Raw genomic sequence first — 19,409 nt, 5'->3', positions numbered from 1 at the left:
TAAGTGAACGTTTCCTTAAAATGTAACAATTTTTTATTTTTCAGGTTATATCTATGTGCTTTTCTGCCTTCATGTTGATATGACAGTATAGAGAGAGAGACAGCAATTGAAGAGGAACGAGGGGAACATGACCGGAAAAGGACCACAAGTCGGGACTTGAAATCAGGTCATCCAAAAAAGTAACATATTTTAACTAAATTGAACAACATTACCTGGTGAAGGTAAACCCAAACCAGCAGACAGAAGTGGCATTATGCTAGTATAAAATTACAGGACACTGTCAACATGAGTATTTAGATTTTAGCAACGTTTCTTCTGATTACTGCTTCCTTGACAAGCCAGGCCACCATCTTTTGGCGGGGGGTTACTGCATTCCCGTTTACGTGTCTTTGTTCCAGACACACATTTGGACCAGGAGCTCCAGCAGCTCCAGTCTCCATGTGTAGGACCTGTCAGAGGGAAAAACCTTGCTTAACATACATGATCTGATCGTCAGAACTGAGCTTGATAGCGTGTTTGAGGCTAAGTTTATCCTATCATTCATCATGTTCAGGAAACAAAATCCAGACACAAACAAATGTTAAATCAGAAATTGCATATAATTTGGTTGCAAGACATAACATAGTGCACATTGTATTGGTGGAGAGATGAGTCTCCAAGCCCATTTGAACACTTGGGCCAAACACAGGAAATGCATCACGTAATTAGTAAAAGCAAAGTGGTCAAGTGCAAAGACCGTAAGTGTGAGTATTTGGACAGACCCATTCTTTCCCAACCCTGTTCCTCGAGATACGCCAACACTACACATGTTTTACCTTTTCCTAATTAAACAAGTTTGGGAAACCCAGGTTTAGGTCTGATCAGGTTCGAGTCATGTCCTGATCCCACTTTTACTCCTACTATGCTGTATAGACATTTGCATTTAATTTGGCAGACACGTTTATTCAAAGCCATTTGCAGTGCATTCAAGGTTTGTTATAAAACGGATAGTTCCGGTCCTTGATTCTGATTGGTTGAGCCACGTTCGAAACTGTTGTAAATTACTCTACAAACATACACCTTTGTTTACTTTTGCAACCACTTTGTAGCAACCACAACTGTTTCTGAGGCGCTACATTGTTTGGTGGAAGAATACTGTTTTTATTAATATCATTACACTTTATTTGCTCTGTTTTATTTTGTGAAACCTTACTACGTATATGGAATAACCGTTTTATAAAAGCAATAAGCCCCATGAAGCCGTGGTTTACAGTGAATTTATAACAGCTAAGGGGGTTTTAGGCACATCTGCTTCGCGTCGTAACTAACAATGCCCCTTAGTTGTTATAAATTCAATGTAAACCACGGCTTCTTGAAACTGCACCTGTCACTAAATCACTGTTATAATATACGTTTCCAATACTTGATTATGATTAGCTGAGCTGCATTTTAAACTGTAAAATACTTCACAAGCCCTATTTGCATGGGATTAGTATTATCTGGGGACCTCGTGTGACAAAGCTGCAAAGTTTTATCACATTTAAGGCGACAAAAGGTCCTGCTTTTTTAAAAGATTATATATGTTTATTTAGAATAGAGTATTGCAGAGACTCTATTGGAGATTGCCTCTTCTGACATACCGCCAGCACTTAAGAGACATGTGTGTAAAGTAAGAGTTATACTTTGGTAAAATACATTACCTTTTCTTTCCGTCTCCTCACAGGCATCACCTCTGTAACCATTTTTACATATACAACTGCAGTCTGTCCTGGAGAGCACAGGTACGCCATTATTCTTACAGGAGGCGCAGTGACACGGGTTGAAGTTCTGCATGTACTCTTCCCATGCCATCTTCAGATGGGGCAACTATTTTTGAATGGCAAAGACGTGCTCTCCCACAGACATTCACAGGTTCATTTTGAGGTATCAGCAAAACAACAAAGCTAATGCTTTTCACGGAACTTACGTAATTACCCCGTTATAAATTGTGATATAGCCTGGTTCGTTGGTCCGTTGGATCGGATTGCTTTCTCACTACAACCGAACCGCTCCAGAGTTAGTTTCCAATCGAGCCGAGACCACCTCGTTCAGGCGATCTCGGACCGATTGTTTTGGCGCGGATCCGAGTGCGATTGCCGTGTTCACATATGCCCAAACAAACCGTGCTAAGGGGGGAAACGCGCCAGGTTCCGAAACAACAGGCCATGTGTGAAAACACCCTTAAATGACATTTAAATTGCTACTGATACAGGTGACTCTGTGATTCTGGTACTCCTAGACTTATCCGCAGCATTTGATACTGTAGATCACACATTGCTTTTATTTAAAGGGGTCATATGATGTTATTTAAATTTTTCCTTTCTCTTTGGAGTGTTACAAGCTCTTGGTGCATAAAGAAGATCTGTAAAGTTGCAAAGACTAAAGTCTCAAATCCAAAGAGATATTCTTTATAAAAGTTAAGAGTCAGCCACGCCTACCTAAAACGGCTCGTTCTTACACGCCCCCACATGTCTACATCACGATGTGGGAAGATTTGCATAACGCCACCCAAATGTTCACGCAAAGAAAGAAGGCGTAACTTTTATTCTCGCTGTAGTATTGTTGCTGCCACCGCCATGTCGTGAAGACGCTGTGTTTCGTTGTGAAAGCTAAACTACTTTGTTTGGCCTTCCAAAAGAGGACGATCATCATCACGATTCGTCATGCCTGGAGCTGACCCATGCTGGTCGCTAATGATATACATCAACTTCACCGGATCGTCTTTCACCGTGGACGAAGCGGAGTCCAGCCCGGGGTCGTCACATGTGTTGCCGCAAGCCCTCCGGACCCTTCGTTGAATCCGCCGGCCGCGCCGTTCTCAAGCCCGCCGGCCTCTGCTCACTCTAGCCCGCCGTGTGTGACGCTGTGTTTCGTTGTGAAAGCGAAACTACTTTGTTTGGCCTTCCAAAAGAGGACATGACTAGAAATCAGTGGTTAAGTTGTATTTATAACACTGTTCCAGAACAGTTCAACCATTCGCGTGTCAGCGCTTAATGTGCATCTCCTATATGAAAAGCATTTTAGGGGGCCCTTGGCTTTTGAGGGCCCAAGGCGGTCGCCTACCTTTGCCTAATGGGTAAGTTCGCCCCTGTGCGTAGTGTTGATTATCACTCCTTTAACAGTACAATGTATATGAAATAACTAAAGTATGAAACAACTACATGACAAGTACTGTATATTAAGTTAGTCAGGCAAATGCACCTCAAACTCAATTAGCGCAGGGTTGTATTTGAGACTCTTTCCCCAGTCCTGGTAACTTTTGGCATCTTTGATAGCCAAACTTCCAGTGCTGGAGCCGGTGTGTCCACCCTTTACAAAGCCCAACACATCCTCAATAGCACTGCTGGACTTATCGTCAGCTGTTGAAAATGAAAATAAAATTAATACGAAAAAAAAGTAGAATTTAATAAGTTTAATGTAAAACCAAAATAATTTAAAATGCATGTTGCTTACTCGATATCTTTGCTGCAATTTTTCCACATGCTTTTCCTTTTACTGAAATTGTTGTACTCTGTTCGAGTGTCAGTCCCAAAGATGCACCAAGGCATGCTCCGATTTGTAACCCAGTCATTTCTAATAGTGAAAAGAATGTGGTAAAGTTAGTTTTTCTTACTTAAACAGAGTTAGTAAAATACAGGTCAGTCATTTATTTTTGATACACTGTCCATTTTGTTTTGCTTGTAAATATAATTTTCATACCATTTCTTTGCATGGCATTCTTGCTCACAACAGCAACATAATCCAGGACTCCACCCATGGTACCCTCCGTGACATAGTGTGTGCCATATTCATTGAAAAACTGGGAATATGCACCAAAATCATACTGATCAGGCAGATCACCCAGAGCCCAGAGCATGTCCTCGTCCAGAATCAAGTCTCTGCTTCTCATCTTAAACTGAGCTGTTTGCACTGTTGACAACAGCCTGACAAAGCCCACCTCCTAGACATGCAAAGAAGACATGCACAAATTAAAATAATCGAAATGCTGCAGTTTCCAAGGCATTATCCAGACTATATAGCGAGGTCAGAAAGACAAAACGAGTTGAAGTCATGCAGTCGGTTGAGTCAAACTCAACTCAAACTGAGAGCAATTTACAAGTTTACAGTTTTAAGGATAACCAATCAAACACACGAATGAAAGGAAATGCAAGCGTATCAGTATTTTGGATCCGTGCATTAAGTTTTAAAGTGACAGCAGCCTATACTCTACCTGCTTCTGTCTGTGTCAATGTTAATCAAACAACAAAAGACAGAGAGAAAAACACTCACTGCTCTTGACTGAGTAACTTTTGTAACTTTAATTAATCTATATTTAATTTATACTGTGAAATGTTGTTTTATTCCGTTTCTGTACCTGAATACTACTAGCTAACATTTGCATTAAGGGGCAATATTTGCCCCCTGGAACGTTTTTACATTTGTGAGCGCAGTTTTTATAATTACCTTATTATTATAATCACCATACCATGTTGTCTTTAATGTCAAGGGCTTACATTTACTCAATTACTTTAATCAATATTTGACTGATCATCTCTGTGTGAATGTCCACAAAACTGGATGACTTTCTGAGTGCATATAAACCATAGGCTATTTTAGATTAGGGAGTAAGTTATTGCTATTGTGTAATTAAATAATATGTAATGATGTAATCAATAAAAATGAACTGTAGTCTTGATTACGAGTATTTTAAAATGCAATTTAATCTAATTACAAGTACTTTATTTTTGGAATATGATTACATGTAATCAGTTACTACCCAGCACTGCTGTTATATGGTGACAATAAAGAGAATTAAGTAGATATATTAGCCAAAATGTATTACTTTACCTTATTAGTGTATTGTGATATGTTGCGCAGAAACTTGAATTCAGCACTAAGTTCCACACCAACTTCCACAAAAGCGACTCTCAGCGTCACACCAACGTTAAAGGATATTTCTCTCTGCCTTGCCTTGAGAAAGCTAACAGCATCCTCATAATAATCTGATGCTTCCTTGGTAGTCGCTTGTGCCTGGCAGGGACAATAACATAGTCAGTGGGTGCTTCTAAGGCTGTGTTCTTCCTAAACCAGTCCTTCTGAGGCTTCCAGCGTCCTTCTTAACATTAAATGCTAGAATGAAGGGGCCGAGTCAACTTGGCTGTGTCATAAAGGACTCCACCTGCACGGTTATGGTAGAAAAATACTATTAAAATTAATTTTGGTAAAACGGAAAGCACAAAACAAGATTCAGGTGTCCTTTGATTATGATGTGGCAGCCGAGATATGCAGAGGTTCTAACCACATCTTTATAAATGGGGTTAGCAGCAAATCAGCCATTAAAACCCCCCAAAACAACACTTGTTGGGTCCCCTACAGCCTCAGAGTTTAAATGCAGGAAAACTGAACACAGTAGTTTCATGTTTACAGTCTCGACCAACTTGGTGGCCTTAAAGCATTAAATATGGCAATAAAATATGAAACATTCAGTATGTTGTCTCTCCTTAAATTACACTCACCCTTAAGCAATATACGCCAAAATAGTCGTGTTTAATCTGTTTATTTGGTTGCATTTCACTTAATAAAGCTAAGTGTCAGATTAAATATGTACTCCGTTTTTTCTTTTAAGCCCTGACAACCACCCTTTTCTATTCTTTTCAGAATCCACATGCCATAACCTTCATGCTTTGTATTGCATTTGTAAGCCTTCTGAAGCCATAATATAGATATGCACTATGAAGTTATTTATATATGTATCACAAGGTGACTAGGAACCTCTCTCTCTCTATATATATATATATACAGGTATACAGTATGAATGGGAAAGAAACAGCAAGTAAGTTATTTTGTGTGATATTAAAGTACCAGAGACATGAGATAATACCATTATTTGATATGAGAGGAAGTTGTGAGGTTTCCGGTAATATTTTTCAGCATCATCATAACTGAGGCGTTCACAGAAAGGATCGTATGTGAGTTTGCGCCACTCCCCATTATAGATGTATTCACAAACGCCTCCAAAGTATGCTGGGTCCAGAACATGATTCATAAAATCACCAGATAAAGCACTATATCTGAGGAAATAAAACAAACTCATTTCAAGATTTGGATACATGTACATCATGTAGTATGTGTTTAAAATATATTGAAATATAAATATACCACACACGTGATAGTGTGGATTTAAGTCATTTTTCTGGATGTGAAACCAATACATTTGGTCTTGTACAGTATGTCAGTTATTACTGAATTATTGATATTTATCAGTAAGCAGTCAAAAAATCAGTCTGCTATACGTCTTACCCTTGAGTGGCTTTTTCAGCTCCTGGTATAGTCAGCATGCCGGTGCATTTGGTTTCTCTTCTGTTTATCACTTCACAGTCAGTCTCATCTTTGTGATTCACACAGTCTATTTCATCATTGCATCGGAGCTGCTGTCCAACACAGCGTCCTGCGAGAACACATACAGTTTGCAATATATTCAAAAGACATACAGACAAACATGTAGAAAGAAATGCAGGCAGAAATAGCAACCTTGCAGAAAGGATCGTATGTGAGTTTGCGCCACTCCCCATTATAGATGTATTCACAAACGCCTCCAAAGTATGCTGGGTCCAGAACATGATTCATAAAATCACCAGATAAAGCACTATATCTGAGGAAATAAAACAAACTCATTTCAAGATTTGGATACATGTACATCATGTAGTATGTGTTTAAAATATATTGAAATATAAATATACCACACACGTGATAGTGTGGATTTAAGTCATTTTTCTGGATGTGAAACCAATACATTTGGTCTTGTACAGTATGTCAGTTATTACTGAATTATTGATATTTATCAGTAAGCAGTCAAAAAATCAGTCTGCTATACGTCTTACCCTTGAGTGGCTTTTTCAGCTCCTGGTATAGTCAGCATGCCGGTGCATTTGGTTTCTCTTCTGTTTATCACTTCACAGTCAGTTTCATCTTTGTGATTCACACAGTCTATTTCATCATTGCATCGGAGCTGCTGTCCAACACAGCGTCCTGCGAGAACACATACAGTTTGCAATATATTCAAAAGACATACAGACAAACATGTAGAAAGAAATGCAGGCAGAAATAGCAACCTTGGGGCCCACATGCAAACATGTCCCCACAGTGGTTGTCTTGCAGCTGACACTCGCCCTCTTCTGGACATTGTCTTTCGTCCCACTGAGTGTGCACACACTTCTGACCACCAAACTGAGACGCTCGCTCCAAGTACTGGAAACGAATCTGTGAAACATCAGTAACATCCCACATATTTATTTTCGGTTATCATCAGCTTATATGTGTGTTAACAGTTGCAACACATATACTGGAGAGTTCAACGTGATTTAATTAAAATGACATTAAAATGTTTGCATGTTGCATGTTTTTTGCATATCACCAGAAATTAGAGCTGTTCTACATTTGCAGTTTGCCCAGGAAATGTCTAAAATTATATATAAATTATATATAATTATATATGTAAAAGAACAAATTAAAAAATGCATACATCAGAAGCATATATATATATATATGAGTGTGTGTGTGTGTGTGTGTATTAGTGCTGACAAACGATTAATCGCGATTAATCACATCCAAAATAAAAGCTTTTGTTTACATGCTATATGTATGTATGCATGTATATATTTAAGAAAAATAGGTTGTTTATGTATTAAATATATTTATTTCTAATATCAATTATATGAATATAAATACAGACATGTAAACCTCCAAGCAAATACATGACTTACAAGAAACGTTATCAACTTTATCATGAACAAATACAGCAGGTTGATGACTTGCATTGAATCAAAATAAACGATTGGAGTAATTATCACCAGTTTGCAACTTACCTATTTCACTTTGCCCACACTGCATACTGTTAAAAAAAATAGAGAATTACCAGAACATTAATACAGCAATCATAAAACACAAAATTCATTGTGCCGTATTACTTATCTTATATGAAATATGTCACGTTTAATTGAGATGCTTAACTATAAATACATAATAGAACTAAATAAAATCCTACTCTGTGGAAGTCTTGGCTCATGAATATTAATTAGGTTGCGTGTGCGTCGCCAGGTGTCGACAACATAAAGCATAACGATTTAAAAACAAGAGTGGGCGCCAGTAGCGGGCAAATAAAAGAATCCTAGTGATATATAATATTATATAAATATGAAGGTTCTTTTATTTGTCCGGTACTGGCGCCCGCTCTTTAACGTCTCTATTCTATCCAATCAGAGTGGACTACCGACGCAGCGTAATTAATATTCATGAGGCAAATTCGTACCTGGTTTGTTCAATCGATAAGAACACTCTTCTGCTGTCTGGACGCGTTGTGCAAGCTTTTTTGAAGATATTATGTAATATATATACGAACATGGAAGAGGTAAACAAACTATTTGTGATAAACAACAGACTGCTACTAAGAAAAGACGCCGAACGTGTCCTATTTTGCCAAATAGAGTTTGTTGGGCAAAAGTACACTTCGTGTATTTTGCTTATATGTACTTGTTTATGTCGCTGTGCTTTTTCTTTATATTTAAGTACATGATTTTGAACAATAAGCATGCATTTAAATGCCTACCTATTTGAATATCGCACTACTAAATTGTATTAGTGTGAGCTTAACTGTGTATTTGTCAATTAACTGATTAAATCTGATTTTATGTTGGTTATAGGAAGCCTGCAACAATTTCAAATCCTTAAGGGCAAAGTTTCAAGAAGAGATCCAGGTGAGGTGCAGACCTGAGGTCCCTGAGAGACCCAAACGCCTCCCAAAATCTGCCATAAGCCGCTCTGGTCTGATAACCATGAGCCTGTGTTCAGCTGTGGAAACCAAGACCGCCAGTCAACCCCGGGTCATTGTGAGAGAAGACCAGAAAACACCTTCAGGAAAACACCCTGTATCGTTCCCAAGCACAGCATCTGGAGATGGGCCCAACAGGCAGTCACTTAAAACGTGGCATTTGCCCCTCGTGTTGCCGCTTTCAGGCGAGCCAAAGCATGACTCTTCCGCACCTCCTTCAAAGAGCATCACCTCGCCTCTTAAATGCATCATGAAACCAGTTCCTACACCTTTCAGCTCGACCAGAGTTTCACTGTGCGCTAAAGAAATTGGCAAAAATGGTCTGGGGCGTCTGAAGAACAGTGGCACTTTTAATGTTCAGATGCAAGAGTCCACCGTAAAGACTGCAAGTCCAGAAGCCGTGGAGGCCCAGCAGGCTAGGGTGTCAAATCCCGGATTGCTGGATCATCCACCTTCGCCAAATGATTCGCTGACAGATCCGTCTTCTGGCAGTGTTACTCATTTCTTTGACCAGCGTGTCCTGAGCCCACTAGAGAAAGCCAAGAGGAAGCTCTGTCAGAGGAACCTGTTGGTGTGTGGCAGACCAAAGGGCTTCTACTCCAGTAAAGCACAAGCGCAGCTCGCAGAAAGCCCTCCATCGCCCACTGAATCTGAGAGTTGTCAGAAGGTTAATGGAGTATCACACCGTGAGTTGCAAAACTGTGCAATCTTTTACGTGGATGCATATGAATGTTTGCAATTTGATCTCGCATGATACAGAATGTGAAGTTACTTTAATGTAAGACCTGAGGAATGTGTCTGTATTACTTGTTCTTGTACTTCAGGCAGCATCTCTGTAATGGAGCTCGGTGGAGTCATGCAGCCTCCGAAAGCATGCAAACCTCTTCCTGACCTGGCATCCTTAGGCCCTACACCCTTAAAGCCACCTAGACCTCCACATGTGGATCTGAGCAAATATAAGACTGGATTTCATGTCTGTGAAACAAGCGAAGCACTTACTGTTGGTTTGTAGAAGTTCTCTTCCTTTTTTTTGATTTATTGTTTCTTGATTTTTTGCTCATGTATTAATTTATCTCGTTGCTAGACTGAATACTGTGTCCGTGAGATTAGTTCTCTACAGTAAGAGCCCTGAAATTGTTAAAAAGCTGAGATTTAACATAAAGAGGCTTTTATAGTCACGACTTGTATTCTTTTAATGTATTAATATATTCTTTCTCAGCAAGGCTGCATTCATTTGATGAACAAACATTAAATCATTAATATTATGAAATATAATTTTTTTTTTTATTTGAATACATTTATTTAAAATAAATGAAATTTTTTTTGTAATGGCAAAGCTGATTTTTCAGCAGCCATTAATCTAGTCTTCAGCGTCACTTGACCCTTCAGAAATCATTATCAATGTTAAATATTTTGTTGAAAAATGTGATGCACTAACATTCAAAAATTTAGAGCAAGTTATATTTTTAAAATGAACTTTTATTCAGCGAAGATGCATTAAATTGATCAAAAGTGGCAGTAAAAACATTTATAATGTAATAAAAGATGTATTTTGTATAGCCTAAATACTGTTCCTTTTAACTTTCTATTCATCAAAAAATCCTGGAAAAAATGCATCACACAAATTCGTAGCAGCAAAAACTATTTCCAATAATAATAATAGCTACAATATCCACATTATCCTTTAGAAATCATTCATGCTGAAATAATGACAGCTGAAAATTCAGCTATGCCATCACAGGATCAATTACATTTTACTTTTACATTTCATTTACATTTAGTCATTTAGCAGATGCTTTTATCCAAAGCGACTTACAAATGAGGACAATGGAAGCAATCAAAATCAATTAAAGCGCAATGATATGCAAGTGCTAGAACAAGTCTCAATGCAGTACACACAGCAAGGTTTTTTTTTTTTTTGTTAATTATTTGTGACCCTGGAGCACAAAACCAGTCATAAGGGTCAATTTTTTAAAAATAAATAAATAAGCTTTCCATTGATGTAAGGTTTGTTAGTATAGGACAATATTTGGCCGAGATACAACTATTTGAAAATGAGGGTGCAAAAAAATCTAAATATTGAGAAAATCATCTTTAAAGTTGTCCAAATGAAGTTCTTAGCAATGCATATTACTAATCAAAAATTAAGTTTTGATATATTTACAGTAGGAAATTTACTAAATATCTTCATGGAACATGATCTTTACTTAATATCCTAATGATTTTTGGTATAAAAGAAAAATCTATAATTGTGACCCATACAGTGTATTGTTGGCTATTGCTACAAATATCCCCCAGCGACTTAACACTGCTTTTGTGCTGCAGGGACACAGATTATAGATAAAAAGAAAACAGACAGAATAGAGAAAGCTAGTGTTTCTAGCTTTTTTAAATAGAAAACAAGCAGTTAGAAAACAAATAGAGCTCAATTCTTTAAGGGTCATGTTTTTTTTTTATAAAAAAGAAAACAAATAGATAAAATAGAATTAGAATAGAGAGTGCTAGAGTAAGAGGGTCAAATAAAGATTGAAGAGATATGTTTTTAGTCGATTCTTGAAGATGGTTAAGGACTGAGCTGCTGGGATTGAGTTGGGCAGGTTATTCCACCGGGAGGGAACAGTTAATGTAAAAGTCTGTGAAAGTGATTTTGTGGCTCTTTGGGATGAACAATAAAGCGCTGTTCACTTGCAGAACACAAGCTTCTAGAGGCACATAAGTCTGAAGTAGTGAATTAAGGTAATCAGGTTGCTGCATTAATGTACTGTGCAGTCTTAAATCTGTTAAATGGCATGTTACAACCGCTTGAAACACGGCTGATCCATTCATATCAAGGAAATGATTTCAATCTGGTTCTTTGCTGCATTTTTTCCAGAATCTGTTCCCGAGCCTGAGATTGTGGCCACTGCTAATGCATCACTTGAGGACACAAGCGGACGCGTACCTCCCCCCGAATTTCCAGATTTTGACATTTCTGCACCAGACGCCACAGACAGTAATGCTATAAACCTGGCGGCCCTGGATTTAGGGGCCACTGAGTTTCCAGAGTTTGATTCGTTGCCTCCACCTCCACTGCCAGATGAAGACGGTGGCCTGCATTCACAGGCTTTTTTGGTCCAGCATTGTCCGGGTCATTTTGGTCCAAAGAACATGCAGTCAGAAGACGCTCCGTGTCAGTCCTCAGAGGAAATGAGAAAAGTAGGGACCCTGGCGTCTAATACAGAATCGGTGACCTCTGACCTGAGACTGAATGGATCACACACGGCCTTCAACCCGAGCAGTGAACACCAGCTTCCATCAGAACCAATGTAAAAGCATGAGTTTAATTTGTCTTATGTTGGATATTCCTGAAATAGTTATGAATAGTATGACTCTAGGGTGGTATTCTCTCAATATAGTTCTGTGATTTTCATTATACTGCAATCAAGACAAATCCGACTTGCCAACAAATGTTATATTATATTTTTCCTCAGGAATTCTCAACAAGAGTGTTTCCATGAAACCTTTGGTAATGTTTATGAGGATGTGGAAACAGTCCCCAGGTTTTCTTTTGCTCAAAGCTCGTATAAGTGTAAAGGAGCTCCTAAGAGTGAGTAGTATGCCAACAATACAGTTTCATTCACAGAAAACTAATCGAAAATGTGATTTTATGTGTTTTCCTTTCAGATCCGTATGCTGATAACAGCCTTGTGGTGAGTGATTATTTCTTATATTTGGAATTTGTTAATTTATTAAATTACAGATATAGTTTAGTTGATGTTATTTAATGTATAGATGATTTACAGATCAATATTATGTTTTATATATTATGTAAGATGCCTTCATGATACCAAATGAAAGGTAAAAAAAGATCCTTGAATTTGTTCAGAAAAGTAGAAATGCTTTGAACTTTTTGATCATGCACAAAGTTCTAATGTGTCTTAGCTAACATCGGCAGTGTTATTAATATTTAGTCTTAACACTTAATGCATATTAGTTCTCTTGATCTCTTAATTTGTTTGACAGAAAGAAGAAACATGGAGGAATATATGGCATGTCACTCAATGGTTTGTCAGCATTTATTTCACTCTACTGTTGTTTGTGAAATGCAGTCCACAGCTTAAGAAAATAATAAATATGTTTTATTAACTGTATTTTGAAGGTCTAATGCAGCTGACGATCAAAATGGCCAACATGATAGGTATTATGTTTTGTTACGTTATAGCTCTATGATGATATTTAATTTCCAGCTTCTTGCAAATGTCCTCTTTGTAAAAGAAAATATGTATTTTAACAATTTTGTAATGAAAAGCATAAATTGAATTTCCTCGTAGAAGCTGACTTGCGAGAAATGTGTGATTCTTTCAGAAAGAAGCAGCTGAGCCCTGAACATCTCGAGGATAAAGAGCAGAAGAAGAAAGAGAGGCAGCGTCTGGAGAAGGAGAAGAAAGAACAGAAAGAGAAGGATAAAAAGAGGAATGAAATGCACAAGAAATTTAAAGTTAATTCCGATGCATACATTAAAGTCACACTTAATAATCTCAGTGGATGTCGGCACATTAGATGCTATTTCAAACTAACTGGCATTTATCTTAAAGAAGACCGCCCAAGTACACATCTAATGCAGTGACATAGGTTTAAGTGAATGTAGTTCCTGATGTATTTCCCATGTTTCTCAATAGATCACTGGACTGGAAGAGCCCATGTATCACGCCAGAGTGCTGGCGGACAGCAAACTGCGAAAGTACGACCTTCCCGTCAAAAGTGGGGATCTCATCAGCATCATCCGAACGGTCAGCTGCCCCAAGGGCAAATGGCTAGCCAGAGACACCAACAACAGATGTGAGACGTTCCTGACAATCTCTTAGTCATGCAGAATATATAAATGTGAGCCTGGAGCACAAAAGCAGTGTTAAGTCGCTGGGGGATATTTGTAGCAATAGCCAACAATACATTGTTTGGGTCAAAATTATCCTTTTTTTCTTTTATGCTAAAAATCATTAGGATATTAAGAAAAGATCATGTTCCATGAAGATATTTTGTCAATTTCCTACCGTAAATATATTAAACCTTAATTTATGATTAGTAATATGCATTGCTAAGAACTTCATTTGAACAACTTTAAAGATGATTTTCTCAATATTTAGATTTTTTTGCACCCTCAGATTCCAGATTTTCAAATAGTTGTATCTCAGACAAATATTGTCCTATCCTAACAAACCATACATCAATGGAAAGCTTATTTATTCAGCTTTCAGATGATGTATACATCTCAGTTTCGAAAAATTGACCCTTATGACTGGTTTTGTGCTCCAGGGTAACATACTGTATGTATGTTCTTTCCTGCACCACTCTTTAGAATGAAACCATAAAGATACATCAGCAAATTAATTTATTGCTATTTCCATTTTATTGGAACTCAAATAATACATTTTTTATTCATATTCTTGTTTTTGATTTTAATGTTTGTATCCCCTTTGGGGGTATAAATTCACTGAAAACAGAACTCTTGTTTATATCAATGCTTGTTACAACGTGATTGTAGTTCCTGAACGCTGTGTTATACAGACCTAAGGTTGGTCTCTTTTTAAAGAAGACGCACAGCAGATTATTGCTGAAAAAAAAAGTATAAAACAGCTTCGCATCGTGCCGAAACAATGCCCCTTAGCTGTTATAAATTCACTGTAAACCACGGCTTGGGGCTTATTGCTTTATTTTATAAAATGTTGCACTCAAATCAAAGCCATATGTCTAACCAAGTTATGTTCCGAATTTGAAGTTGATATCACAAAAATTGTGGCTCTTGTGAGATTTTGTTTGGGCACTATACCAGAAATAAGAACTGGGTTACTCCCAAACTCTATTAAATTTTTCTGATGCCGTTTTCTGTCACAAATCAATCAATTTCTGCTATAATATCACTTCTATTACAAAACGGTCACCAAATATGGAACCTGGACTGTCAGATCTTTCCAACAATATTTTTTTGTCAAGATTACAAAAAGATTTGGTTTTCTAAAACACAAGACACAAAATCACACAGTCTATATATATATATATGTGTGTGTGTGTGTGTGTGTGTGTGTTTTGTATCTTGATTTATACCCCTAAAAGGGCGACTTATCTCCTGAGATACAAACATTTAGTGACCGATTACAAAAAATGTAAGCATTTAATTCATCTGATTAGGGTTGCAAAAAGGTGGAAAATTTCGGAAATATTCCAGAATTTAAAAAACTTTCCAGGATTTTTTTGGAATATTCCAGGGATTTTTGGAAAGTTTCCAGAAATTTACCGTAAATGTTCCACCCCTTTGCAACCCTATTGCTGATACAGCTTCACTTGTCTTACTGATGCAGGGAGGAGGCAAATGTCTTGATTCTGTGTTTGTGTTTATAGATGGCTACATATCTGTGATGCGGATGGTAGATGTCAATTAAAATGCATATATATATATTTATATTTATTTTTTTGGCTATTCCTACAAATATACCCCAGACCCTTATGACTGGTTTTGTGCTCCAGGGTCACATACTGTATGTATGTTCTTTCCTGCACCACTCTTTAGAATGAAACCATAAAGAGCTGTACTGGCAGTTTGTGAAAAGCGCTCCAGTTATTCTCCGTATGTTTTAATGGGATTTAGACTCACAGCGTGCCACTTCAGAACAGTGCATTGTTTTGTCCTGAACCTTTCCTGGGTGCTTTTTGAAGTGCGTTTAGGTCCTGAAAGACCCTTTAGGGTCTTTAGGCCCTGCTTATTGAAACTTTTTTTTTTATTATTTGAGAAAAGTGCATTGGCGCCAGTGTTTTGGCCTGCCACTGCAAAAGTCCTGATGCATGTCAAATCAATACATTGTCAAATGTGTTCGTCCAGTCACTGATGACAGCGAGGAATGGATGTATGAAGAAGATGACACGTTGTCGCTATCTGCTGAAAATGTGTAAGCCTCAACTTTGTCTCTCAGAATGGATTTGAGCTGTTTATCAGAATTGTACACTGATCTCGTTCTCTGTATTGTTCTCTTTCTAGGAGTCAGATCAAAGCGGTCTCTATGCCTGAGATGTGTAAGTATGCATTTTCACTTTCTCAGTGTTGAGAATATATTTTGTGCTGTGTTGTCAATCATGTTTCCTCTCTCTCCTCAGTCGATAGCAGCTCTTCTGCTCATCATCCTTTCAGTGACTGGAGTATTGAAGACATCCAGACACAGTGAGTAGTTTATCGCTACAGATCAACGCACAGCTGTACAAACATGTGTTCATGTCTAGTCGGTGCACACCAATATTTGAAGACAATTCAAAGAAATATTCAATAGTAACCCAGATGTTTTTATGTGGTGGTGTTCACCTCTTTCGGGAGCACTGGTGATATGTGATTAAAGTGACTCGATTCTTGCTAGTGATGATAAACATGTGATTATGTGGGTCATTTGTGACCCTGTCTTAAGTCTCTGGGGGGATATTTGTAGCAATAGCCGACAATACATAGTATGGGTCAAAATTATAGATTTTTCTTTTATGCCAAAAATCATTAGGATGTTAAGTAAAGATCATGTTCCATGAAGATATTTAGTAAATTTCCTACCGTAAATATATCAAAACTTCATTTATGATTAGTAATATGCATTGCTAAGAACTTCATTTGAACAACTTTAAAGATGATTTTCTGAATATTTGGATTTTTTTGCACCCTCAGATTCCAGATTTTCAAATAGTTGTATCTCAGCCAAATATTGCCCTACCCTAACAAACCTTACATCAATGGAAAGCTTTTATTAAAAAAATAATCGTCTTTGTCATGTCTATTCAATGTTTCACTTGTCTGCTACATTTGATTAATCATGATATAAATAGAAAGCTCAGAGGTTAAAATCAAGTAACATCTAGTAATGACTCACATCAGACACTGCACCGCTGCAATCCATAGCGGTTTTACACAGTGTGGCTATTTCATATAAACAGAATTTGTAGAGCACATCATGCCAAAAAAGTGAGTGCAACGATGACCTGTGGATCTAAATTTCACATGGTTTGATCTTTGCAGGTCCTCTCATCAGAATCCTGTGCTTACAAGTAGCTGTAAGTTTTCTCTTTTCTCTTTTTTGTTTCTTTATACAGTCGAGGTCAAAAATATTGGCACCCTTGCACTTTATTTAAACCTACAATTTTCTCAAAAAATTAATTGAAATTTAAATGTCTGATCTCCGTGATTCTTTATTTCACTTATTATATTTAAATCAGAAAATAAAAATGGCATTGCCAAAATTGACGCTCTAGAGTCATATAACCATCCGCTGATCTTCCTGCATCTCTGTACTGGCAGTTTGTGAAAAGCGCTCCAGTTATTCTCCGTATGTTTTAATGGGATTTAGACTCACAGCGTGCCACTTCAGAACAGTGCATTGTTTTGTCTTGAACCTTTCCTGGGTGCTTTTTGAAGTGCGTTTAGGTCCTGAAAGACCCTTTAGGGTCTTTAGGCCCTGCTTATTGAAACTTTTTTTTTATTATTTGAGAAAAGTGCATTGGCGCCAGTGTTTTGGCCTGCCACTGCAAAAGTCCTGATGCATGTCAAATCAATACATTGTCAAATGTGTTCGTCCAGTCACTGATGACAGCGAGGAATGGATGTATGAAGAAGATGACATGTTGTCGCTATCTGCTGAAAATGTGTAAGCCTCAACTTTGTCTCTCAGAATGGATTTGAGCTGTTTATCAGAATTGTACACTGATCTCGTTCTCTGTATTGTTCTCTTTCTAGGAGTCAGATCAAAGCGGTCTCTGTGCCTGAGATGTGTAAGTATGCATTTTCACTTTCTCAGTGTTGAGAATATATTTTGTGCTGTGTTGTCAATCATGTTTCCTCTCTCTCCTCAGTCGATAGCAGCTCTTCTGCTCATCATCCTTTCAGTGACTGGAGTATTGAAGACATCCAGACACAGTGAGTAGTTTATCGCTACAGATCAACGCACAGCTGTACAAACATGTGTTCATGTCTAGTCGGTGCACACCAATATTTGAAGACAATTCAAAGAAATATTCAATAGTAACCCAGATGTTTTTATGTGGTGGTGTTCACCTCTTTTGGGAGCACTGGTGATATGTGATTAAAGTGACTCGATTCTTGCTAGTGATGATAAACATGTGATTATGTGGGTCATTTGTGACCCTGTCTTAAGTCTCTGGGGGGATATTTGTAGCAATAGCCGACAATACATAGTATGGGTCAAAATTATAGATTTTTCTTTTATGCCAAAAATCATTAGGATGTTAAGTAAAGATCATGTTCCATGAAGATATTTAGTAAATTTCCTACCGTAAATATATCAAAACTTCATTTATGATTAGTAATATGCATTGCTAAGAACTTCATTTGAACAACTTTAAAGATGATTTTCTGAATATTTGGATTTTTTTGCACCCTCAGATTCCAGATTTTCAAATAGTTGTATCTCAGCCAAATATTGTCCTATCCTAACAAACCATACATCAATGGAAAGCTTTTATTAAAAAAATAATCGTCTTTGTCATGTCTATTCAATGTTTCACTTGTCTGCTAAATTTGATTAATCATGATATCTTGTAATTTTGTTACAAATCTAAATTAACAGTGATGTATTTTTAGCTTGTATAATACAATTCTCACACTCTCCTTCTTTAAAATGTCCCAGTGTAGAATCTCCATCCTATCTTACTTATTAATCATTAAATAATCACGTTTTTAATCATTTAAAGAAACCGAGACGGCAAAGCCTGCCTTGTGTGATCATGTCTTTTTCTTCAAATGATGTCTCGTCTTTATTTATCCCTGTGTTCATGACAGAGAGGCAGAAAACTTCCAGTTTGCAGACATTGATCTCCTGCCGCCTCCAGCTCTTTACGCTGACTCTCTGTGAGCCGGTGGCATGTGTCAGCATGTCGTCTGATGTTTGTCGGTCGGTTTCGGCCAATGAAAGAAATTGGAACCAGCAATACATACTGATTTTTTTGTATCTTTTATTTTTCTCTCCACAGTGGCTTTAAATGCATTCCTCTGTCATTGCCAAGGACTTCCACACAAGTGTTGCTTGCCCTTTAGTCTTCAAATAATCAAATTAGAGTTAATTCTCAAATGCAAAGAGGAACAAATGCTTAAAAGACAACTTACTCTAGCTGTTCAAGGTTGAAGTGTGACATTTGCATTGTGAGCGAGCCGATTGAGAATGAATAACAGACAGTGGCAGCTTAGGGGTTTTAATGAAACGGGGATGTGGCACTTATTCATATGAGCTATTAAATTGCAATTGGGAATGTTGGAAGTTGGTGGTTTGATAACATGTTTGTTTAATAATGAAAACACAACTTAAATGGAATAAATGGATGTGTATACAGCAGCGAGTCTGACCGCTTTCCTCCATTACATGACAGCTGTAATCAGCCTCTGTTATAAAACTGTGTACATCACTGACAGTTATCGTGTTGTTCTCAAAACTATGCGGCCACGTAAAGGCATCCCAGGATACGAATATCTAAATTAAAATAATTAATTTATCTATATAATTAAATGTGAAAATAAATAAAAGAGTAAGTACATAAATGTATAAACATAGAAATAAATGTATGCATGAAT

General features: G+C 37.4%; 2 protein-coding genes across 2 annotated transcripts; one reads left to right on the top strand and one right to left on the bottom strand.

Moving 5' to 3' along the window:
• Window positions 1–7,252, bottom strand: c8a (complement component 8, alpha polypeptide). Its single transcript, XM_016292194.1, has 9 exons — window positions 7,110–7,252; window positions 6,879–7,026; window positions 5,879–6,068; window positions 4,846–5,028; window positions 3,718–3,958; window positions 3,472–3,591; window positions 3,211–3,377; window positions 1,680–1,845; window positions 1–449 (listed from the first exon to the last, which is right to left on the bottom strand). Exons 1-9 carry the CDS (start codon window positions 7,129–7,131, stop codon window positions 301–303), a joined length of 1,386 nt encoding a protein of 461 aa, XP_016147680.1. The 5' UTR covers window positions 7,132–7,252; the 3' UTR covers window positions 1–300.
• Window positions 7,253–8,275: 1,023 nt separating this feature from the next.
• On the top strand, window positions 8,276–19,170 carry LOC107600326 (uncharacterized). Its single transcript, XM_016292193.1, has 19 exons — window positions 8,276–8,404; window positions 8,697–9,510; window positions 9,649–9,828; window positions 11,697–12,129; window positions 12,295–12,410; window positions 12,488–12,513; window positions 12,827–12,867; window positions 12,963–13,001; window positions 13,169–13,301; window positions 13,483–13,642; window positions 15,200–15,225; window positions 15,326–15,336; window positions 15,834–15,868; window positions 15,950–16,013; window positions 16,812–16,882; window positions 17,406–17,472; window positions 17,562–17,596; window positions 17,678–17,741; window positions 18,624–19,170. Exons 1-19 carry the CDS (start codon window positions 8,396–8,398, stop codon window positions 18,694–18,696), a joined length of 2,397 nt encoding a protein of 798 aa, XP_016147679.1. The 5' UTR covers window positions 8,276–8,395; the 3' UTR covers window positions 18,697–19,170.
• The last annotated feature ends 239 nt before the right edge of the window (window positions 19,171–19,409 follow it).

This window comes from Sinocyclocheilus grahami, unplaced genomic scaffold, assembly GCF_001515645.1.
Source record: "Sinocyclocheilus grahami isolate Dianchi unplaced genomic scaffold, SAMN03320097.WGS_v1.1 scaffold281.1, whole genome shotgun sequence".
Classification (NCBI taxonomy): domain Eukaryota; kingdom Metazoa; phylum Chordata; class Actinopteri; order Cypriniformes; family Cyprinidae; genus Sinocyclocheilus; species Sinocyclocheilus grahami.
The sequence above is the reverse complement of the archived record's forward strand: the minus strand, read 5'-3'. Positions and strand labels throughout refer to the sequence as shown.

Bases quoted from the DNA above. Each gene is read 5' to 3' on its own strand.
- c8a (XM_016292194.1), bottom strand. From the start codon at position 7,131: ATGTTTGCATGTGGGCCCCAAG. The intron at 5,029-5,878 runs GTATTATCTCAT...TGTCCCTGCCAG, and splicing joins TCCTCTCATATCAAATAATG to GCACAAGCGACTACCAAGGA. The intron at 450-1,679 runs GTAATGTATTTT...TCCCTCTGACAG, and splicing joins TGAGGAGACGGAAAGAAAAG to GTCCTACACATGGAGACTGG.
- LOC107600326 (XM_016292193.1), top strand. The intron at 9,829-11,696 runs GTTTGTAGAAGT...CATTTTTTCCAG, and splicing joins AAGCGAAGCACTTACTGTTG to AATCTGTTCCCGAGCCTGAG. The intron at 13,002-13,168 runs GTATTATGTTTT...TGATTCTTTCAG, and splicing joins CAAAATGGCCAACATGATAG to AAAGAAGCAGCTGAGCCCTG.